Source organism: Bolinopsis microptera, chromosome 6 (genome assembly GCF_026151205.1).
Source record: "Bolinopsis microptera isolate Bmic1 chromosome 6, MBARI_Bmic_1.0, whole genome shotgun sequence".
Classification (NCBI taxonomy): domain Eukaryota; kingdom Metazoa; phylum Ctenophora; class Tentaculata; order Lobata; family Bolinopsidae; genus Bolinopsis; species Bolinopsis microptera.
This window is the reverse complement of record NC_087077.1, coordinates 5,050,504-5,071,919: the sequence shown is the minus strand read 5'-3', so window position 1 is coordinate 5,071,919 and position 21,416 is coordinate 5,050,504. Positions and strand designations below refer to the sequence as shown.

At 38.3% G+C, this 21,416-nt stretch overlaps 3 protein-coding genes across 4 annotated transcripts in view; all 3 read right to left on the bottom strand.

The window, feature by feature from the left end:
• Window positions 1-21,416, bottom strand: part of LOC134816708 (serine/threonine-protein kinase Tao-like) — a 585,630-nt gene that overhangs the window by 292,840 nt on the left and 271,374 nt on the right. The window lies entirely within an intron of this gene.
• LOC134816258 (signal transducer and activator of transcription 5A-like) lies at window positions 681-12,614 on the bottom strand. The gene is made up of 19 exons (XM_063825017.1): window positions 12,507-12,614; window positions 12,116-12,214; window positions 11,781-11,951; window positions 11,306-11,569; window positions 10,867-11,004; window positions 10,305-10,441; window positions 9,920-10,043; window positions 7,685-7,768; window positions 7,441-7,548; window positions 6,958-7,098; window positions 6,631-6,848; window positions 6,019-6,139; window positions 5,105-5,238; window positions 4,758-4,845; window positions 3,993-4,082; window positions 3,640-3,695; window positions 2,986-3,074; window positions 2,637-2,720; window positions 681-1,443 (listed from the first exon to the last, which is right to left on the bottom strand). The coding sequence occupies exons 1-11, from the start codon at window positions 12,585-12,587 to the stop codon at window positions 6,750-6,752; spliced, it is 1,446 nt and encodes a 481-aa protein (XP_063681087.1). The 5' UTR covers window positions 12,588-12,614; the 3' UTR covers window positions 681-1,443; window positions 2,637-2,720; window positions 2,986-3,074; window positions 3,640-3,695; window positions 3,993-4,082; window positions 4,758-4,845; window positions 5,105-5,238; window positions 6,019-6,139; window positions 6,631-6,749.
• Window positions 16,601-21,416, bottom strand: part of LOC134816700 (uncharacterized) — a 65,389-nt gene continuing 60,573 nt past the window's right edge. Inside the window, exon 19 of one of the 2 annotated variants that reach the window (XM_063825660.1) lies at window positions 16,601-17,963. In XM_063825660.1, coding sequence (XP_063681730.1) covers window positions 17,722-17,963 — 242 coding nt within the window. In that variant the 3' untranslated portion in view covers window positions 16,601-17,721. The remainder of the gene's footprint in view (window positions 17,964-21,416) is intronic. The other variant, XM_063825659.1, reaches the window with a different exon arrangement.

Below are 21,416 nucleotides of genomic sequence, written 5' to 3'. Positions count from 1 at the left end.
AATTCGAATCCGATGAATAAAGAATATTCAATAGGAAGTAACAGTACTTTCGTCCTCACCTTATCAGATTACAGTAGTACAATTTATATAAATTTTATACTTTTTGTGAATTGTGTTCCGGACTACCACACGTGGGCATTGGAAATGCGCTAAAGAACATGAGTTTGCTACAAAATATTACAAACAGCTCAGAACAGACCATACAGTGCTATTAACATCATTATCAATTACAAGGTTGTTAATCAGATTAGAAGTGCGATAAATACACGGTAATTGGGGGTTTGATAACAAGCACATGCCACACACAGCATGGCACTAGGTTCTCCAGAGTCCAGACACAATATTATTAGAATAACATGCGCGATCAACATTCCTCTGTCAAGCCTACTCACCATGACTGGCCGGCCATTTTGTGACCAAACCAAGTACAAAGACATCCATCCGTGTGGCTGATATTTGTTCTGACCCGACTCCCGAGAGAATAGAAGCCATAGTTATGGTTAATATTTATAATAGTTATAGCTGTTTTTATTGTTCGAGTTCATATGGTTGTGATACTGATTTGGGTTTCTGTGCTACTATGCCAGACATATTTTGTATTTAATTGGGATTATTTAAAGTTTGTGACAGAGAAGTAAATTGAAAATTTATTTCATCAGAACAATTCAGACTCATAAGGGTGATCAACATTAGATTCATAGCTTGTATTCAAATGCAAGTATTTAAAATCGCATGGTTGTTTTTGACCAATTTCGACACACCATTAAGTTAAAACATTGCCCGAATAAGAATACAAACTTGGTCGCGAAAAAGCATTAATTCAAACTGTGAAATTTACTGACATTTGAAAGTAGAATTGAAAAAAAGCAGATATTGAAAAAACCTGCGTGTGCTAACAAGGTCTTCAAGTCATTATTCAGACTAAAACATTAAGAAGTGGACGTATCCAGCGTATTAAAATGGTGGACACCTGTAGTTTGAGAGTACCGTGTACACTTGGTTCATAGTGGGGAGGCGATCTATATATCTCAACTTGCTTAGACACGTGACAGTGCTGTTCAATACTGTTTCAGGGTCTGAACTCTGTCATTATGTCACGTGTCATTAAATCATGGATCGTCGCCCAAAAATTAACCAAATATATAGACTTGGATATAAGTAGGGAGGTGAGCCTTCTTTGTAACAAATGAAAACGATCGGCCAAAAAAAAACACGTGTCAAAACAAGCTCACCTACCCACTAATATCCAAGTTCACTCACACAATTAACTCTCACTTCAAATCAAGTCGCCCTACAGTCACAGTCAGGAGAGAGGAAAGGTGTGGGGCCATCCTAGATTCCTAAGTCAGGTCTGACAAATAGATCGAGCAACAAGTAGCACTCCTTATATGGGCATCACGTGGCAACAACGTTTGATGTTCCAGCCCTCTTCAATAGGAATCACTGAAAACATGGAGTGGTTCAGAGGGGGGAAAGTCCGTCAGCGTCAGATCAGGTGTGTTTCAGAATAGATGCTCTGCTTATTCACGGGAAAGGAAAGCTGTGGAAAAGTTTCTAAGAATTTTTCAGAGTTTCAGCAGCTGAAATTTTGGCCATTCCAAGGACGACGCCCGCTGCAAAAGTTTATGAAAAGTCGCATGAAATAGTGGAGGGAAACTGTGCAGAGATATTTGAATTTCAATAGCATTAGCGAATAAGACTGGCCCGGTTGCCAGGGAACCAACCAATAAATACAACTTATTTTTTATCTAACTACCATGCATCTAATTCATCAAGCCTTGCCAGATAACCCAGCTGTTCTACAATAAGGGTCACGTGGTTTTACAATAAGGGTCACGTGGTTCTACAATAAGGGTCACGTGGTTGGTCACGTGGTTGGTTCCCAATTCTCAACATCACAGTCCCTCAGCCATTAAATCTTAAAAAGGGTGGATGCAACAAGGTTCCCTGGCTTTTAAGTTATAAAACACGCAATTTCAGTACAAAATATAGCGCTCTCTCAAAAATAAATACCCCATTATTTTACACAGACACTTAACATGCCTTGAGTGCGTAGACAGCATAAGTAAAAGCAACTAAATAAGAATTTAAATAAGAACTTTTAACAAGAATGGCCGTGCATGCTGTGTGGCGAACTCAAAATCAGGTAAAGCGATCCATATCTTTAAGCTGGCATGCCAATCTTGGCTGCTTGAAAACAACAAAAACCCAATTCCGGGCATGTTTGAAAGCGCCCAGCAAGAACATACACACACACACAAATCTTCACAAATTATTATATAGGTTATTATGCCGCTAACCATGCAGACAAATCAAGCCATTGTGTTTCATGACATACTTCAGATACGCTACAAACATGTTCATCCATGGACAATGATATAAGTAAACTGCTCGAAAAGTAATTGTGGCAAATCATCGGGATCAAAAAGTTATGTTTCAATTTATTTTGATAAGATCTATTTAAAAATTTTTTCGCGTATTTATATAACTCGTTTTCATTAAATATGAATATCTTGTCCAAGAAGGTGGACACATAGCTGTGATAATCCAAATTTTATTTTGGCGCAAAAAACATAACACAATTTAATGTGAGTAGTGCTTCTGAAGTATGCTTATAATCTAATGATATAGCTTACAAATAAGAGATGATTTCCATCAAATCATTTTCATTTCCAGACTCCGGTTCAGTGAATAAAGTGTCGAGTTTCATAATATCGACTCTGAAATTTCAGGGAGTTTTATTTAACCGACATGAAATAATGAATTCGTCTGGCAGTAGTAAAAGCATATTATTATGGCAATTCTACTTGTTGTTAAATTAAATATCATTGACGTGTATTGCTAATATATTGCTCGTTGTTATACTGATGGTTCATGTTTTGGAAATTTTCATAATCGATCGTTTCCATGAGGAACTCCTCGGAAAAATCGTTGGAATGTATAGAATGTTGAATAGGACTGGGTGTGGATGGGTTGGAACCGAACTGTTCGAGCGGGATGTGGGCTTTGATCAGATCTTTCTCGTAGCCCGGCACTTCCTCCTTAACAGCCTTGTAGTACTTCTTAAACTTCATCTGCACGAAGAGAGAAGTTATTAAGTTTGTTTATGTATTCAATTTAGTTCTGTAGTTAAAAGTTAACACCTTGTCTAGTTTGTTTAGTTAGTCAGTTTAGTTTGATAGTTAAAAGTTAGCACTTAGTTTAGTTTGTTTAGTTAGTCAGTTTAGTTTGATAGTTAAAAGTTAACACTTAGTTTAGTTTGTTTAGTTAGTGTAATGAATTTATTTGGTTCGCGTTATGCCCAAGTTAAACAAAAGTTGATTTGTTAGTTTAATCAGTCTGCTAAGTAAGTTAATTACTTTAGTTAAACTGATAAGATAATTAGATGGCTACTTGATCTGAGTTAGCAAGATAGTACATGGAGACGGATAGTGAATAGTTCTTGATATACAGGGTGTTCACAGTTCAGTGTTCACGTACCGATGTTTCGTGAACATTTTGTGTGGTCTTTATCATGATACCCACCAAAAAGCTAATTTCGACAAAGATGGTAGATCTAAAATCCTCACTGAGTTACTTTTACTATCTACAATATTGCTTACAAAGTAAATTAAAGAATTAAAAATCAAAACAACCCACCTCTTTTGGATGGCGGGGATACAAAAACTGTAAAACATCGGGATCAAGAATTCTCTCTGAAATGGAAATAAATTGTTATATCAACGTTGAATAATTCATCTTAATGCCTTCAAATTCAATCTGAATAATTTGGGTTTATGTGTCATGGAATCGCGATTAAAAATAGATCGCAACAAGATTAATCTATCGAGCAGATTAATCTATCTGTTAACAGCAGTGACCAATTCAAACAAAATCACCCAATTTAGATACCCTAAAAGTCTCACTAGTCTAGACAATAAGCGCTCAGATCTTGCCGAGATCCCAACAACTAACCCAAAATAGTCAGAAGTTTATATTTAGGAGAGACTTACGAGCTAGACCGTGCTTTTTTAATTCTGCAGCGGAGTAGATGATGTGCTTGACGCTTGAGTCAGGTTGTTTTAAGGATATCGATATCATTCCTGAAAAGCGATTGTTACACAATCCAATAAAATGTTTGACTTTGATATAAAATGAACGGCAGATTCAGCGAACTGCGGGTCAAAAATACAGCAAATATTACCCGAAATAAACATCGTCACGTGACAAGACACGTGACAAGACACGTGACAAGACACGTGACAAGACACGTGACAAGACACGTGATAAGACACGTGATAAGACAAGACAAGTGACAAGACACGTGATAAGACACGACACGTGATAAGACACGTGACAAGACATGTGACAAGACATGTGACAAGACATGTGATAAGACACGTGACAAGACAAGACAAGACACGTGACAAGACAAGACACGTGACAAGACACGTGACAAGACACGTGACAAGACACGTGATAAGACACGTGACAAGACACGTGATAAGACACGTAATAAGACAAGACAAGTGACAAGACAAGACAAGACACGTGACAAGACACGTGATAAGACACGTGACAAGACATGTGACAAGACATGTGACAAGACACGTGACAAGACACGTGATAAGACACGTGATAAGACACGTGACAAGACACGTGATAAGACACGTGACAAGACAAGACAAGTGACAAGACACGTGATAAGACACGACACGTGATAAGACACGTGACAAGACATGTGACAAGACACGTGACAAGACAAGACAGATACGAACCCTGTTTTGAGTCTGGGAATCTGAGTAAAAATGTGTTCGGTTCAGCTGACTTCAGTAATGCTTCTGTTCTTGCTTTCGATATAAATCCCTGAAAACATGAACCATAACAGTCAAAAGAACAATATCGGGTGAAAGTTAAATTCAGATTAAATATTTTGTTAAACTGTGAAAAATTGTCCGGAGGAGCATCATCGCTCTTCAGAAGATTATTCAGCACACTTTATACTAGAACCTTGAAATAAAAGCTATTCTTCAATTAGTTTTAGTCGCCTCAATCATCCCCAATAAAAAGCAGTAGACATTTCATACTTTATAGAACATTCATAAAATAAAAAGTAAAATTAAACCTCGATGAGATTATCCTTCCACATGGGCAGAAAGTGTTTCTTGATGAGGTCGATGCAGCTGTATAACCACTCCCAGAAAGTGAACGTCCGGTCGGGTCTCTTCAGAGTATCTTTGGAGAAAGCCTGCCACGAAACTGGAAATAACGGATTATTATATGAACATTTGGGAGATTAAAGTTTGTATTATAGTGTTGTCGTAATATAGCTCTGTCGTTATACAGTGCGGGAACTAACACTTCAAATTATATAGAGTTGTATCAAGGACGTGTTATGTTAATCCAGTTAAGTGATAAGTCTGCCAGACCTAACAGATCTTCCAATTCTAAAACGTCTTTAATATAATCATAAATTAATTTTGCAGCTCTTTTCTACCGAAAACCGGGAAATTGTAACTTTGACTTCTCCGGAATCACAAAACTTGTTAAAAATATTGGTTCTCAGGTGACCCCTGGCCATCCAGTAGCCCTCAAGTCATCAAGTGTCCCGCGACATTATAGGAACCTCGAGGTGTGACTCAGTGATTGGTTTGCTTCAGTCACGTGACCCAGATGTTGCAAATCTCACTCATTAGATTTACTTATCCCGCACTTTTGGCTAGTTCGCAACTTAATGCCATCCATTTTCCGAACAAATGTGATTGTTATATAAACCGCAATGGAAAGTTTATAAGCCGCAATGAAAACTTTATGAACTGCGATAATAATAAAATTCGTTCGTTGTCTAATTGCAGCATATCATTGATAATTATAAAAACCGCAACAAAAAATACAAATATTTAAAAGACAATTATGCAAAAGATCAAATGTAAAAATAGATTATGAAAGTTGTGCGAGTTTACTGATATTTAGCAGCAGGTTTAGGAAGTTGTGCGAGTTTACCGATATTTAGCAGCAGGTTTAGGTGGAGGGACTGACCTGGCTTGTTGTCCAAATCATCTGGTGAGTCAAGATTTAACACTTTCATCCCTAAATACCGCAGTGCATCTTCGTTCAGATAACGGTCGGTGTTTTTCATGAAACAGTCACTTATCCGGGCCTGAAAAATAACAGATTTGATAACCTAAAATCAGCTTATTTGTGGCGGAAGATAAGATACTTCCAGAAGAAGAATATTAAAATAGAAAGAATACTAGCGGGGTCTGTGAACTGCCACTATACTTCACAACAATTGTTGATCTGCGAAATGCCACTATACTGGCAATAAGGACAACTGGGACATCTCTCACTAATTCTGATCATAATTTCATCAACAAATTGTATCTGGTCGCTTTGGAAATCCCAAACTTAATTGCGTTCTTTAAAATAGGAGATTAGAGTCTACAACTTTCCAACGAAGAGGGAAAATAAGTTTTCACCGACAATTGCATTTTTGGTCTACTTCAGGTCTTATTGAATCAAATATAAGACAATTGATAATAACTATAAGGAGACTATAATATGATCATCTCAGTAAATCTTTAAATTCTAGAGAGTAGTATCAAGGAGGGGTTAATCCAGTTTAGCCTACCAGACCCTCAAATTTCAAACCTTAAGTTCGCCCCACGGGTGTGCACCGGGATGAACGAAAGACTCTCTGTTCCTTGGAGCGAAACTGTTGTCCCAGAATATGGTGGCCTCTGCTGCGGAGGACTGACTGCCATGGACGGTCACTGTGACGGGGAGAGAGACGGCTGGAAGCACCATGCGGGAGTCTCCGATGTTGGAGTGGGGGTGAGGTGAGTAGCTCTCTTATAAGGTAGGTCTACCTGCAAACAACAAAGGTGGTTTTCATATCACCAACAATTTCACCATCAAACAGTTTAAAATGCAAAACAAAGGAAAAATATGAACACTGACTATTAGTATTGAACGTACCGAGCACTGGAAATAAACACCAAACTTCTCCTCGGTCACAAGTTCAGCAGCCCGTCTGTCCGCTGCTCGGTTCAACTTCTTCAGGACAAGGTTCTTGAACTGGAACTGTACTGTCTTTGTCGATGTAGAGTAGTCCATCACCTGAAGTACAATTTCAGGATACAAATATAAACCCCCAGATTAGTCAGCAGCACAAAACTTTTATAACTTACAAATGGCCCCCTTTAAAAAAAGTCTGCTATAACATTAGGCAGAGAAATATTTGATTCGCAGTTTAGTTTAACTACGACAATCACCAAACACAGTTTAGCACACCGGGTCTGTATTACAAAAGTGATATCTTTAGAGGAATGTTACCCTATCTTTCCTGTATTGAAAGTGAAAGAGAAAGTGTTACCTTATCACCGCGACCGTTGTATTGAAAGTGAAAGAGAAAGTGTTACCTTATCACCGTTGTATTGAAAGTGAAAGAGAAAGTGTTACCTTATCACCGTTGAGGACCTCTCCGCACACCTGAACGTCTCGTACATCACTATTGTTGTGGTTCAGAATAGCTTGAGCTTGCTCAGCATTTACTAGATTCACTTTCACCTGCAGGGTGTTATCTTGATTTAGTCCTACAACAAATTAAGCTGACGAAGCTTTTTATAAAATTTAAACTTCTATCATTGATTAAATTTGCTAATTGATTTGCATACAGGGATAAAAACTAGCGTGAGGGTCTTACCGATGGTTGTTTGATGGCAAATCCCCAGCGTTCACCGGCAATAACTCTGACGCCGGCCGAGAACCTTGTATCCCGCTTCATTACCTGTTTAGATTGCAACGGTCAATAAATGTGGATTCTGGTGGGGAGGTGAGCAATATTTGTTTCTTTTAAAGATGATTACATGTTCGACAGCTTTTAGAGGTGGAACAATTTTTTTTGTAATAGATGTATCAGACGGGAACCGGTCACTGCGGCGGAAGTCACTGCGGCGGTGGACGGTACAGCGGAGGACGGTACAGCGGAGGACGGTACGGCGGTAGTTTCCAAAAAGGTTGGACGGTACGGCGGATCACATGACACCCACTTTACTTTGGACAGTACGGCGGTACTACTATTACTAGAAACTGTACCTAAGACAGAACTTACACATTCAACTTGTTTTCTAAGTTTTGTTCTAGATTCGCATTATAAGTTTTATTTTTTCTTTTCTCTTTATCATTTTGTATAATTCTTGTTAGTTTAGTTGTTCATTTTTTTATTCAGGGCTTTGCAGACAATGTAAATCGAGAATATTGAGTTGTTGAAAATCAAAAAGTTAATATAACTTGACACACTCAATAGCAATAATATCTAAATCCCACAAATCATTATCAAGAAGTTACAGCAATCAATAGTTCACATAACACTTCTGAGCAGATCCAGGTAAGTCAAGACATCATCTTCATAAGAGTGGTAGTTCTGCACGATGCGGTGAATCCTCCTGTCCTTGTCGTTTTTCTCTGGTGAGTCCCTGGATCCATGTCGTCTGGAAGTAGGCGAGGAGGTCGGTGGCATCTTGGCCAGGATACTGAAGAAGGCGTCCAGGGCTCGCAGGTTCTTCTCCGTCCCAAAGATGATAACTCGTCGCTCGTCGTCTTTGTTATCAAACTGGAGCATAGGTCAGCCAGAGACATGCAGTCGTCCTCCTCCAGTTCTAGGTCTGCCAGGTTCGTCGGAGCTCTAGGGACAGGGTTCTCCTTCCGGCGGGCTCTCTAAGCTTGCTTCTTCACCGCTTGTTCACTGGGGAGGAGGAAGCGAGCAGTCTGGGACAGCGAGCCAGTAACGGAGCAGTAGATTCTGTGGTTCTGAGTAATCGTAGTCGCAGCCAGATCGTGGACTTGGGAGAGGGTTTCTCGGACTTCGCAGTCAGCTATGTCGGCACTGTGGTTGTGAGGCTGGGTGACTGACACCAGGGATCCGTTGAGGGTGTAGAGTCGTCCCTTGCATCTGTCGTTCTTCTTCACGCACCTCCAAGCCTGTCGTCCATCCAGAGTCGGCTTTCCATCTTTGGAGTAGCGGAAACATCGGTGTAGAAGGTTCTGACTCTTAGCAGTTCTCCCTCTGACCACCTTCACCGTATCTTCATCGAACATCGTTGTAGCTGTTGTACTCAAGTTGTAGTGTTGCAGTACTGGAGAGTGGAAATGGTGGTGCTAATGAGATAATCTCCTCAACTTTGATCCGCTTTATATACTGTTTGGCGTTTGCCTCTATCATTATCTACGTTTCACTGAGCAACCTCTCTTCTTGGCTACGGTTGATCAGATTCCTGGATGCGATCGTGACGTGTTCTCATGCCCTTGTTATTACCCATTGCATCTCGGCGCAGTGATATGAGATCTCACCGTAACAAGCTCATCGTGCACTCGCTTAACCACCGTTGTGCAGACCGGACGCGATCTGATACGAACCAGAAAGTGGAAGAACTGCTCTTAGTAATCACAATGTATATTGTATATGTTAAACTTTATCTAATTTAATTTTAATTTAATTTAATTTAATTTCGAAGTAACAAAGAGGAAAATAGAACTTTTTATAGCTAATCGATTTTGTTATATTAGCAGTGCTAGGTCTATCTTATAGGTACAGTTTCTAGTAGTAGTAGTACCGCCGTACTGTCCAAAGTAAAGTGGGTGTCATGTGATCCGCCGCACCGTCCAACCTTTTTGGAAACTACCGCCGTACCGTCCTCCGCTGTACCGTCCTCCGCTGTACCGTCAACCGCCGCAGTGACTTCCGCCGCTGCGTCCTATACCCGTATCAGACAACATATTTATAGAAGGGTATAATAGAGATCAACTATCACTAGAGGAAATCTTCATGAAATTTGGGAAGATTCTTCACATTTTGTAAGCTCGTGAATTAAGAATAATTTCCGTGGACCATGTGACTTACATGTGACTTACATGTGACTTACATACGAGAAATGCATACCTGTGGAGGCTGTTTCTCTATGATGAAGCACTTGAACATGAGGGCTCTGATAAAGTTGAGTATCACACCGTGGAACTGCAAGATTAGGGATCTGTTCTCCGCCATGTCGTCCAGATGATCTCGCCTGGAGAGAATGTGAACTATATTAACCGGCAGCTACAAAACTATGAATTAAAATGATACTGAAACGGTTCGCTGGTTATTGGCGAGTGCTATAATTCAGTTATTGTTTTCCATTCTGGTGATAAAGAGATGAACTACAGTAACCATATATAAACACTTTTATAACTACTGTATATTAGTTAAGGTAGTAGCGTTATAAATATAAATACTACTAACTATATTTTACCGATTTAGTATATTGTCATTTATTATTATTACTTACAAGCGAGCGTAGTAGCTGGCGCACCCCGTGAGAGCATCAGCGAGCACGCAAGCGTCCCTCTCGATGTAGTCAAGGGAGGGTGGCTGCTTTCCACTGATCATCCCCCTTCTTTGTTCTTCCTTCCAGTCATCTATTTCCTGAGGAAAATGGCAGTTTAGTCATCTATTTCCTGAGGTGTGCCTCCAGCCTCATATCCGAGGACCTTAATGAATGACGAAAGATAATGAATATTTTACGAAACCGCAATTAATATTTTTTCGATTCCGTTCCACAGTACCTTAGTACCCACAAATTTGTGAACCATAATATATAACTTATTATTATAATTTATTATAATATATAACTTATTATTACAATAATTAATATTTTACCGATTCCATATTACAGTACCATGTCCTTAGTTCCCAAATATTTTAATGATCCTTAATGTTAATGATGACTTGACTTGGTTGTCTTGTGAAAACTTGGTTTTCTTGTGAAAACTTTGGGCTCAACAAATTTGATCAATAAAAATTTAGGCGGGAAAATTTTTCGTCGATCAAATTTTTGGGAAGTAAGGTACCTTGAGAATATAGTCGTGGGCCTCTTTGAGCTTTCTTGTTATATCATCAAATAGAGAGAGTAGTCGAGTAACTACTTCGTTAATCTGAGAGTGCATTCCTTGGAGTGTTCTCATGCATCTCTCTCTGTTCTGATGAAACTGAGGGGGGGGGGGGGGGGATTAATACCAAATATATATTGAAACCACTATTGTAACAACGAGGGGTCAACAACGATTTAGCACGGCTAGTAACGAGAGTTCAGTAACCAAAATAATTTCATTAAATCGAGGTTTGACTACTTCAACTTCCCAAATGGAACTGCTACTTTCAAACTTACAAAGAAGACTGATTTCAAGTATTTATTTTCGCTCGGAAAACAGGTGCTTTTCTAACCAGAGTAACACGTGGTAAATACTTGAGGGTATAGTTGCCAAGTTACTTAGTTACTTAGTTACTAACACTTTCCCGCTGAGCAGCATTCATCTCAGACATGCGAGCTTGGAAGCTTGCTGTTTTCCTGTGCATCTCCTCCTGACTCAGCCTCTTTAGATCAGCCCTCTCATCCAGCGTGTTGATCTGCTCGTCTATCCTTGCTTTCAGCTCCTTGACGTGCTTAAAGGAGAGGGAGAAGAGGGAGCCCTGCAAATCCCCCATCCACGTGTCACCTATAGTGGGTTTCACTTCCATTTCTGGGGTGTCTGCTGCACGGAGTATCTTCGCTTCCTGTATGGTGTGGTATTTACAATGGTGTTACAACGGTGTTACAATGGTGTTACAATGGTGTTACATTGCCAGGATCCTCAGCTTGACAATCAGTAGGAATACTACATATTACTAATCAAATTGAGAAGTTGAGAGGGTCTTATATTCAGTGAACTCTATATAATATATTACTTAAGTTACCTAGGACCTATTTGTCGTGGCTATATTATACCTCAGAAAGCAGGTGCTGCATTTTCTTGATAAACTCGCTGGGGTTTGTAGAGAAGTTGTTGTTTAGAATGTTGTACTGTTCCTCTAGTCTTTGGGAGGTGTCTATAATTCGTTCCATATCCCCACTGTTCCGCAACTCACTTATCTTAAACTTTAACATCATCATGAAATGCTGAAAAATAGTGGCTCTTCATTAAATTATCTACTGACATAAGGAAACTGTATACTAAGAAAATTCAATAACGTGAAATGAGATGAAAAAGACTCTATTTCCAGCTCAGACAAAGCTTAAAGAATGAAAATATAGCCAAAAGTGAAAGTGAAAGCGAAACTAACAGCAAACTCCTGCTGAATGTCCCTCTGGTGAGACGGATCCTCCACATTGTACTGGCTCCATGGTCGTACTTCTATGTGTTCTGCTAAGTTGTGTCTTACCTGAATAATAATAATACACATTAAAACTTAAGTTAAATTCATTAAATTCTCTGTAGTTGAATTAGTATATTCGTGTAATAAAATGTAGGTATTAAATGGATCATATTACTATGCATTATGTTATTACATTATAAATGATGGCAAGTGGTTAATAATATTATACACTGTTGCGTACATTTAGCTTAGAGAGGCCCAAAATAAGTGCCTAATAAGTAATCCAAGAGTAAGGGTATTAAGTTCAGCATTTAAAAACTTAATTAAATTAATTAAGTTAATCATCAAAAAAACTAACCAAAATACTGATTGGACTGTGACCATAAAGCTCCTGTATCGTGCTCACATTACATGTAGATAGTTGTTGCCATAGTGCCATAGAGTCATCGACAGACCTTCAACAATGGATTAGCGGTTAAATTAATTATTTGTTCTAACCAAGTTTTTGGTAAACTGAATCATTGGTTAATAATAATATACAATAACTCTCATAATATTCAGTGCACTTATAATATAATATTAAGTTATATCCGTGTTGTGACAGGGCTGATAAAATGTCCACAAATAATTCGTATATTATCTAAATTCACCGCTTGACAAATTATTCTGTGCTCCACCATGGCCTCGTTCCCCAGACAACAACTCTTTTACGTCAACAGAAAAGATAGCCGTGACAGACACGACCTTAAATATCATGGGAGCGTAGGAGTTCCAAATATTCGGAGCTAATCTGCAGTGTGAAATAATGAGAAGGTCTGTTGGGTTGTCCTGGGGGCATGGTCGAAGTGACGCAGGATGATTAAAAAGCAGTAATTCAGTAAAATGCTCAATAAAACGCAAAAGAATTATGAAAATAAAAATTAACCATGAATAATAGGTAAGTCGTAATGTTATGTATGCTAAAATTAGAGGAGAAGAAGAAGAACGAACATCTGAACACACAAAATTCGAAAAATCATCATCGTCACTGAATAGTGAATAACATCTTCATAATTTATTCTGGAATAACAATATAATAAAGAATTGATGGCCTTATGTTGCTGTCGTATAAGGAGGTGCAGTGTTTTAAAAAACTGAAATCTTGGGGGATCACCACAATTTTTGTGCTCTCTCTAATTTATAATTAGTCGAAATTTCCGGCATTAAAATTGCTCAAAACCACTTATTGTGATGGTGCAAATCTCAAACAAAACCGAAACTTTTCATCTTGTCGAAAAAGAGCAGTGATCCCAAACAAAGAACAGTGGTCCCCAAACAAAGAGCAGTGGCCCCCAAACAAAAAGCAGTGGTCCCCAAACAAAGAGCAGTGGTCCCCCAATTAAAGGTATCAGCTTGAAATTACCAGATCTTACAAAAATCATAAAACAAGCGCCACTCCACCGACCAGTAACGTCAAGACCACCAGTCAACACGCGTATAATATTCCTCACAAAATTAACGTAGCGATATCTTGCACACCGTGCTCAAGTCTCTAGTGGTGTCCGGCCTGCTGTTTAGACGACCTGCTGGCTCATGACACCATGTTGCCTAGTTATCAAGGCTAGTTTTCTAAGGATAATCCTTTTAATTATTGTTAACATATAAATATGTTTGTCTTCAGTATTACTATTTCGTAATGGAAAAATACCAGGTCAAACTATTACGGTCAACTTAGTTTGATAAAAATTAGAAATTTTACACGTCACTTTTCGCCGGGGTTAGGAGGACACCACTGATTTTCACTGTACGGTGAACAGTAAAAAGTAGACAGCGCAAGTCTACATTTCTAATTTCAGTAAACTTCATGAAAATAGCAGTGAACAAAAATCTTTCTGCAGTTTAATATAACGGATCACGGGACACAAAGTTACACAACAGACATTGGTGGGGAGGTGATCCACATTTGGTTTTACTCGTGACAGCGATTCACAAATTTAGATCAATATTAGAAGCTGATTGGCTTATCACCGTCAATTATGATAGATCATCTCCCTAAAAAGTTTCAAGATAATGAAAAGAAATGTATAGTACATATATCGTCGTTCCCAGCGATTAAGTATCTCTCTTAAGTCGTGCTTTACAAAATTTTGATAGTCATGTTAAAATCTCAAAACAATTTTTCACTATGATTAGTTCAAGCATTTTTCGACATTTTGATATATCAAAAATATACAAAGATTTCCAGACTGAATGTCGAAAGAACTCGAACCACAGATTTACAAAACTGGAAACGGCGAAATTAAAATGATTATCTGACAAACGTAAAATCTTACAAAACTAATTATCCTACTCACACAAGAGTTAAAACATAATAATGTAGATTTAGTATCGCTCACAGATAGATTCGTAAAGTAAAGACTGGGGTCACGTGATGACCTTATATGGTCACCACGTAACAATGGTGCACAGTAAAGACTGGTGTCACGTGATTACCTTATATGGTCACCGCGTAACAATGGTGCACAGTAAAGACTGGGGTCACGTGATGACCATATATGGTCACCACGTAAAAATGGTACACAGTAAAGACTGGTAAATAAAAATTGCGCACTAGGCAAATTTCAGTTAGTCCAAAGTAATATTCTTTGCGTGAATCGAGTTATGAACATGCGAATTCATTGAATAAATGCACTCATTCAGAAAATGAGTTCTGTCAATTGAGTTAGTGGTACACAGCACTGCTATCCGCTGATTTGCCATCTCCCAATCTTTTCCTTAGGCCAATCATTAGATAGATAGATTCGATGAAACCCAAAGTCTTGACAGGCTTATAAATTAAAAGAAAAACAAAATTCATAGTATACAAAAATTAAAATGCAAGGATTAAAATAAATATTTGTGTTGTGGCAGGAAGAGGAATCTAACCTGCTAATAAAACTAGAAACTGAGGTCATTCCCCGCAAACTAAGGGCACCCCGCATGGCGCATCGGCGGTCACCTTTATCACTCCTTACTTCAGAATTAGGCGTTTCTACGGAAACGGATAGGGACACATCAGGGCTTTTCGCTCAGCAAATAATTAGAGTAGTAATAGCATGGTTCACTATTTTTGAGTAGGCACAAAAACGGTGAACCATGTTATTAAGTATCAAGTTATAATATTATGGTAGATTTTGAAACGAATGTGCCAAATTCTTGCTCTCCACGATAATTGGATGAGGAATGAACAGCATATTGATGATTTCCAACACTTTTAAACGGAATGTCGGAATGGCTACCTTGTATAAAGAGTAAAAAAAGGCGGTGAAAGGTAAAAGACCTGAAAGAGACCGAGACAGAAAACAATATGGTCCGAACAGACAGTGAACAATACGTGCTGGGGGAACAAGAAACCCGAACAAGGGACCCGAACAAGGGACACGGCGTCACAACATGGGACGGGGGTGTACTGTAGGTACAACACTCTCCCACTTACACACACCTTCACACTCCCCCCTGTTATTCTCCCACAGCAGCTAGCACCATAATTGCTAATCTTTCGCCACCAATTAATCAATTTTCTGACATTGCAACTTTTGTGTTGCTTGACACGGTTTTCTTGGAACTGTACTTCCATGAAAGTGATTTGTTAAACCCTAGCTGTTATCAGGGGAGTGTAAACACCAAAATAACCATCGAAACAGGACTGAGATGTTTGAATACGATTTACACGAAAACTGTATCTAGCTCAGAAAACTGTATCTAGTTCAGAAAATTAAGAGACGGCAACTAAACAGGGGACCAGATGTTTTTGCTAAAATTAATAGTTATATTGACAGCTAACACTCAATCAAGATAGGGCTACCAAGACTTTATCATAATTAGTAGTTACTGATAGAAAACAATTAATACCATTTGTTAACAGACATACAAATCGCATCGGACATCAACTATTAAAGTTACTTTCCGTTACTTAAAGTTAATTCCCTCAAGGATATCAATTTAGATTAACATTTAACGGGTGTCAGGTGGCTTAATTTAAACATGAGGCTATTAAGGAAGTAATCAAATAAGGAGGTAATTAAATATTCAATCATGTTACGGTGGCCACGCACGAACCGAAGAGGGAGTTATAGACATAAGAAAACGTCCTGTAGCTGTATAGTGTATAATCTCTATGTTCAAATAACCGTCTCCCACAAGAGACTCTAAAAAGGTGATGCTTTCAACGCTTTTATGGATAAATTCAAATAGGTAACTTAATTTTGAACCCCGTTAAAAAGATAAAGAAATTATTCGTTTGGATTGATACTTTTAACCTTTATGGATAAAGTCAAATAGGTAACCTAATTTTGAAACCCCGTCAAAAAAGATAAAGAATTTGGTGGTCTCGGATTGTCTAGACATTCACTTGGCAACTAATGATATTTTATCAGAGAGTTGAGCGCATTAACTTATAGAACTAGAGATTTGAGTTGGGGCAAAATATATTTAAAACCTTTATCTCACGGGATGGTAGCATCAGACGGAGTCCAAGAAAATGCAGCTGTTAAAATTATCAAACTCTCATCAGGTCAGGATTTTGAGGTCCGACGATGGGAACGAAATCAAATTATCAAATTAGCAATTATCAGCGACTTTTTTGTACGGCATTATGTTAAAAGATGAGAAATTTATTTATCTGAGGATGGATTTGGTCAATTACTCGTTTCCACTTTACACAGGTGCCTACAGTCTATGATAAACTCGTCTACACACTCTTACAAAATAACATAATTCACCGTCTCTCAAAATTGAAATAGTACATAATTTAATCAGGCCACCACCATGGTTTTAACAATAAAATTGATACTGTGAAATCAACCTATAGAAAAACCTCAATAATATACGAAGATTAACACTTTAAAGATTAAGACTGTTTTTATGTTGTCTGGCCAGAGACCTTAGCAATCCAACATATCCGGAAATCTTGATTAATTCTATAATAGTCACGATCAGGAGCTGTCATTATGTAAATGATATTTTTCCTGTTGTTGCAACGGTTGCTTCAGTACAATCGCTACTACTCTTCATTCGTTACTTTTATTAATGGAATGACAATCATTCTCAATGAGAATATGTTCTGTCTTAACCATTCTTAAGTTTAGAATTTTAATTGAGCAGGGGTATCAGAGAAGAACAACGCTCACGTGCCAATTGCACGTGCCAATTGCACGTACCAAGGGCACAGGGTTGCAGTCAATGCTATAATATTATCTCCGTAACTATAAAGCTCCTGACCATGCTCTTAATATTTCTCCTTGCGTCTAGGGATGAAAATATCTACAGCTACTCAGGCTTTTAGCCTCTTAATGCCGTACTGTAAATCATCATCCTGCCGTGGATATTCAAGATAACCCACAAAACCGCGGGTGATAGATTTTATCCCTGGACGTGAAAAAGCAAGATAAGTGCACATAACAACCACCTCCAACTGCCGACCAAAACACAACTCCACCACCACAACCACAACTCTGGAAGTGGTAAAAAGCGTTTTGAGCCAGGTTCTAGAAGATTTTAAGGTTCTAAAAGTGTTTAAAAGCGTTGTGAGCAAGCTTCTAGAAGATTTTAAGGTTCTAAAAGTGGTTAAAAGCGTTGTGAGCCAGGTTACCCTGGCTGATATTAACGGGGGAGAGGATGCGAGATTCCCGCTCAGTTATACTCATCATATGGAACATGTTGCTGGGTGAGTTGCCGGGTATGGTGCTGGGGATCATGCCCGGGTGGATGTTACCGATGTTAGCGGGAGGGATGTTAAAGGGAGTGAGAGGTTGTTGAGTCACTGGCGAGGGGGCGAAGTTGTTGAAGTTGTTATCATCTGAAAGATGTGGGGTGTTAGGTTTCAACTAATTACAACATTACAAATCTATTCTAACTTTATTGAGGACATTACACATGCAATTAATTGAATGTAGTCCGAGGAGTCCTCACTCTCCGTGCGTCCTAAAATGGCGTTTTTCTTGTCGAGCATATAACTGTTTTGTGAGATTGTGGTACAGGAGATATATTCTGGGATATTTGAACTATAATAGTAATACTTGTTCAGATTCTAATTCATGTCTTCAAGACAATCAAGACATTGTCTTGATTGTGTTATGAAGATCTTGTCAGATTATCTTCAGATTAAATTAATGTGTCGTAGCGTTGAATGTCGCGGGAAAGCTGGACCCCTCGGCCCTTATTCTTGTGGTAATTAGCAATCACTAAATATCCGATAGGGAAACAACGAACTAGATTTAAAAAAATTATGAATCAATTACGATGTAATCATTTGATCAATTACAGAAAGAAACTGACATTTTGTCAGCTGGAATACTCAATTGCTGGGAGTTTTCTAGCAGATTCGACTTCTAATTATAAGTCAAATCCGCTAGAAAACTCTCAATAATTGAGTATTAGAGCTGACAATATGTAAGTTTTAGTAGGTACTCATTTATGTAATAATTCTCTGGTTAACATGATTAATGAAGGGACTCTTTCTGTTATTGATCAAATTGAAATCTAAATATATTCCTCGATCAATTGTGAGCACACTCCCTGAAGCTAAAGAAAGCAAAAGTACAAAACAAGAGTATAAAGCTTTTAACGAGGGACATCATACCATTGCACTCAATTTTAATCATAATTAAGCCAATTATACATGATGATATAACAGCCAATAAAAGAAGCTACAACGCAAACACCACACAGTAACAGTCAATAGTGCTGTGCGGTTAGATTGTAGGAGCCACTGCGGCTCGCGGTAACATTGTAAGCAATTTGGAACTGAATGAGTACAATCATAATATATATTATATACTCATTAGGTACTCATTAATCATTATATTATATAACACATAATGTTACTTTTGTTTCATCATAACAATGAATTTACAGGAATTATATCCTGGAATATTGAAATATCATCATACGACTACGGGGGATAAGTGATGCTAAAGATCTTAATGCTTAATCTCTTGATAAACACTCGTGTAGGGTGAGCAAACTGCCTGAAGCTAAAGAAAGCAAAAGTACATAACAAAACAAGAGTATAAAGCTTTTAACGAGGGACACCAGACCATTGCACTCAATTTTAATCATAATTAAGCCAATTATACATGATGATATAACAGCCAATAAAAGAAGCTACAACGCAAACACCACACAGTAACAGTCAATAGTGCTGTGCGGTTAGATTGTAGGAGCCACTGCGGCTCGCGGTAACATTGTAAGCAATTTGGAACTGAATGAGTACAATCATAATATATATTATATACTCATTAGGTACTCATTAATCATTATATTATATAACACATAATGTTACTTTTGTTTCATCATAACAATGAATTTACAGGAATTATATCCTGGAATATTGAAATATCATCATACGACTACGGGGGATAAGTGATGCTAAAGATCTTAATGCTTAATCTCTTGATAAACACTCGTGTAGGGTGAGCAAACTGCCTGAAGCTAAAGAAAGCAAAAGTACATAACAAAACAAGAGTATAAAGCTTTTAACGAGGGACACCAGACCATTGCACTCAATTTTAATCATAATTAAGCCAATTATACATGATGATATAACAGCCAATAAAAGAAGCTACAACGCAAACACCACACAGTAACAGTCAATAGTGCTGTGCGGTTAGATTATAGGAGCCACTGCGGCTCGCGGTAACATTGTAAGCAATTTGGAACTGAATGAGTACAATCATAATATATATTATATACTCATTAGGTACTCATTAATCATTATATTATATAACACATAATGTTACTTTTGTTTCATCATAACAATGAATTTACAGGAATTATATCCTGGAATATTGAAATATCATCATACGACTACGGGGGATAAGTGATGCTAAAGATCTGAATGCTTAATCTCTTAATGAACACTCGTATTCACACTAAGACCCGAGTTTAGTCATTTTCCGATACGAGATTGGGGACGGGTTCTATAAACAAACAAACAAGTGATAGAGTTGGTGACTGATATATTTGTTTAATTATGTTAATTAATTATTGTAAATATGTCGTTCGCCTCACTCGTATGTGGCAATGATAAATTATCAGTTTCCAAAAGGGAGATACGCGTGGACTAGGCTGCCTCTAAACGTTTTCATTGATTAATATCAAATTATTGAACGATGAGCTGAATTACTGATAGAGAGTTTCCATCGAGTTCTGTAGAAAATTCAATAAACAAGTATTATAACTTAATGGTTTTACCGAAGTTTGTAAACAATCCGATCAATAAAGGAACAAACGTATGTTTCTCTTGATCTCTTTAAGGATTTTGTACTGATTGTGCATTTCTAATATCGATCAAATTAAAACCTCAAAGGACCCATAAATTGCTGTGGGAAAGAAAGATTCTGAAGCTATTGAAAGCGGGAGCACGTGGATAAATGAGAGTATAGGGACATAAAGCTTTTATCAAAAGCCGTCAGAGTTCAGCCACTGCTTGTACTACAATCATATACGAGATATAAGCCAATAAAGGATGCAACACAAAGCGACATAGTGTAAAGCTGTTTAACTTGAATATACTTATAAGAGAGATGGAACATAAGGAACACGTCCTTTTTGTTCAGCAACCACGGCATAACCATCAGATCTACACAGCCCTGAAGACAACCCCGCAAAACAACAAACTACTTGGTTCATTGTTGACATTGACAACATGCCAACACCTCAACAAACGGCCACAAAATACCGCTCAAAACACTGCTCCCCCCTCCTCACCACAACCCTCAGGGACTCATGACAACCGACACACCACGTACACTGTACGTGGTGTGCAGGGACACGAGTGCGTACAGCATGACTAACGTGAGACGATGAGAGAGCCGCCACTTACACCAACATCTTGTTAACACACCACACAACATCACAACACACCACAACATCACACCACATGAAGTGTGGCCAACACTGTAAATACCATTATAAATAGTAAATACCTCTCTAAAACAGGCTGGTACAAGGCTAGACGTCTGGTAGTGATAGTTAGTGATAACATTAATCCCTCGACCTAGTCCCCGGGTGTGTTATAACTGATATGCCAGGGAATGGGCCATGGGGGAGCAGGGACCCTGTGGGGGAGGAGATTTCACAGCGACAGTTTGAGTTTGAGTGCTCACGATGGTTGGTGAAGAATGTGGGAATGTGGGAATGTGGGAATGTGGTCATGGCCGGACGTGATTTTTGAGTTTGGAGGATAGAGCGAAGTGTTTAAAGTTGCCACTGAGATCAGTAATTTAATTCAATAACCACAAAATTAAGA

Excerpts from the sequence above, each read along its gene's own strand:
- LOC134816258 (XM_063825017.1), bottom strand. The coding sequence starts at position 12,587 with ATGGCACTATGGCAACAACTATCTACATGTAATGTGAGCACGATACAG. Across the intron at positions 11,570-11,780 it reads TGCAGCACCTGCTTTCTGAG|GAAGCGAAGATACTCCGTGC; the intron begins GTATAATATAGC and ends CACACCATACAG. Across the intron at positions 6,849-6,957 it reads GTGTTTATTTCCAGTGCTCG|GTAGACCTACCTTATAAGAG; the intron begins GTACGTTCAATA and ends TGTTGTTTGCAG.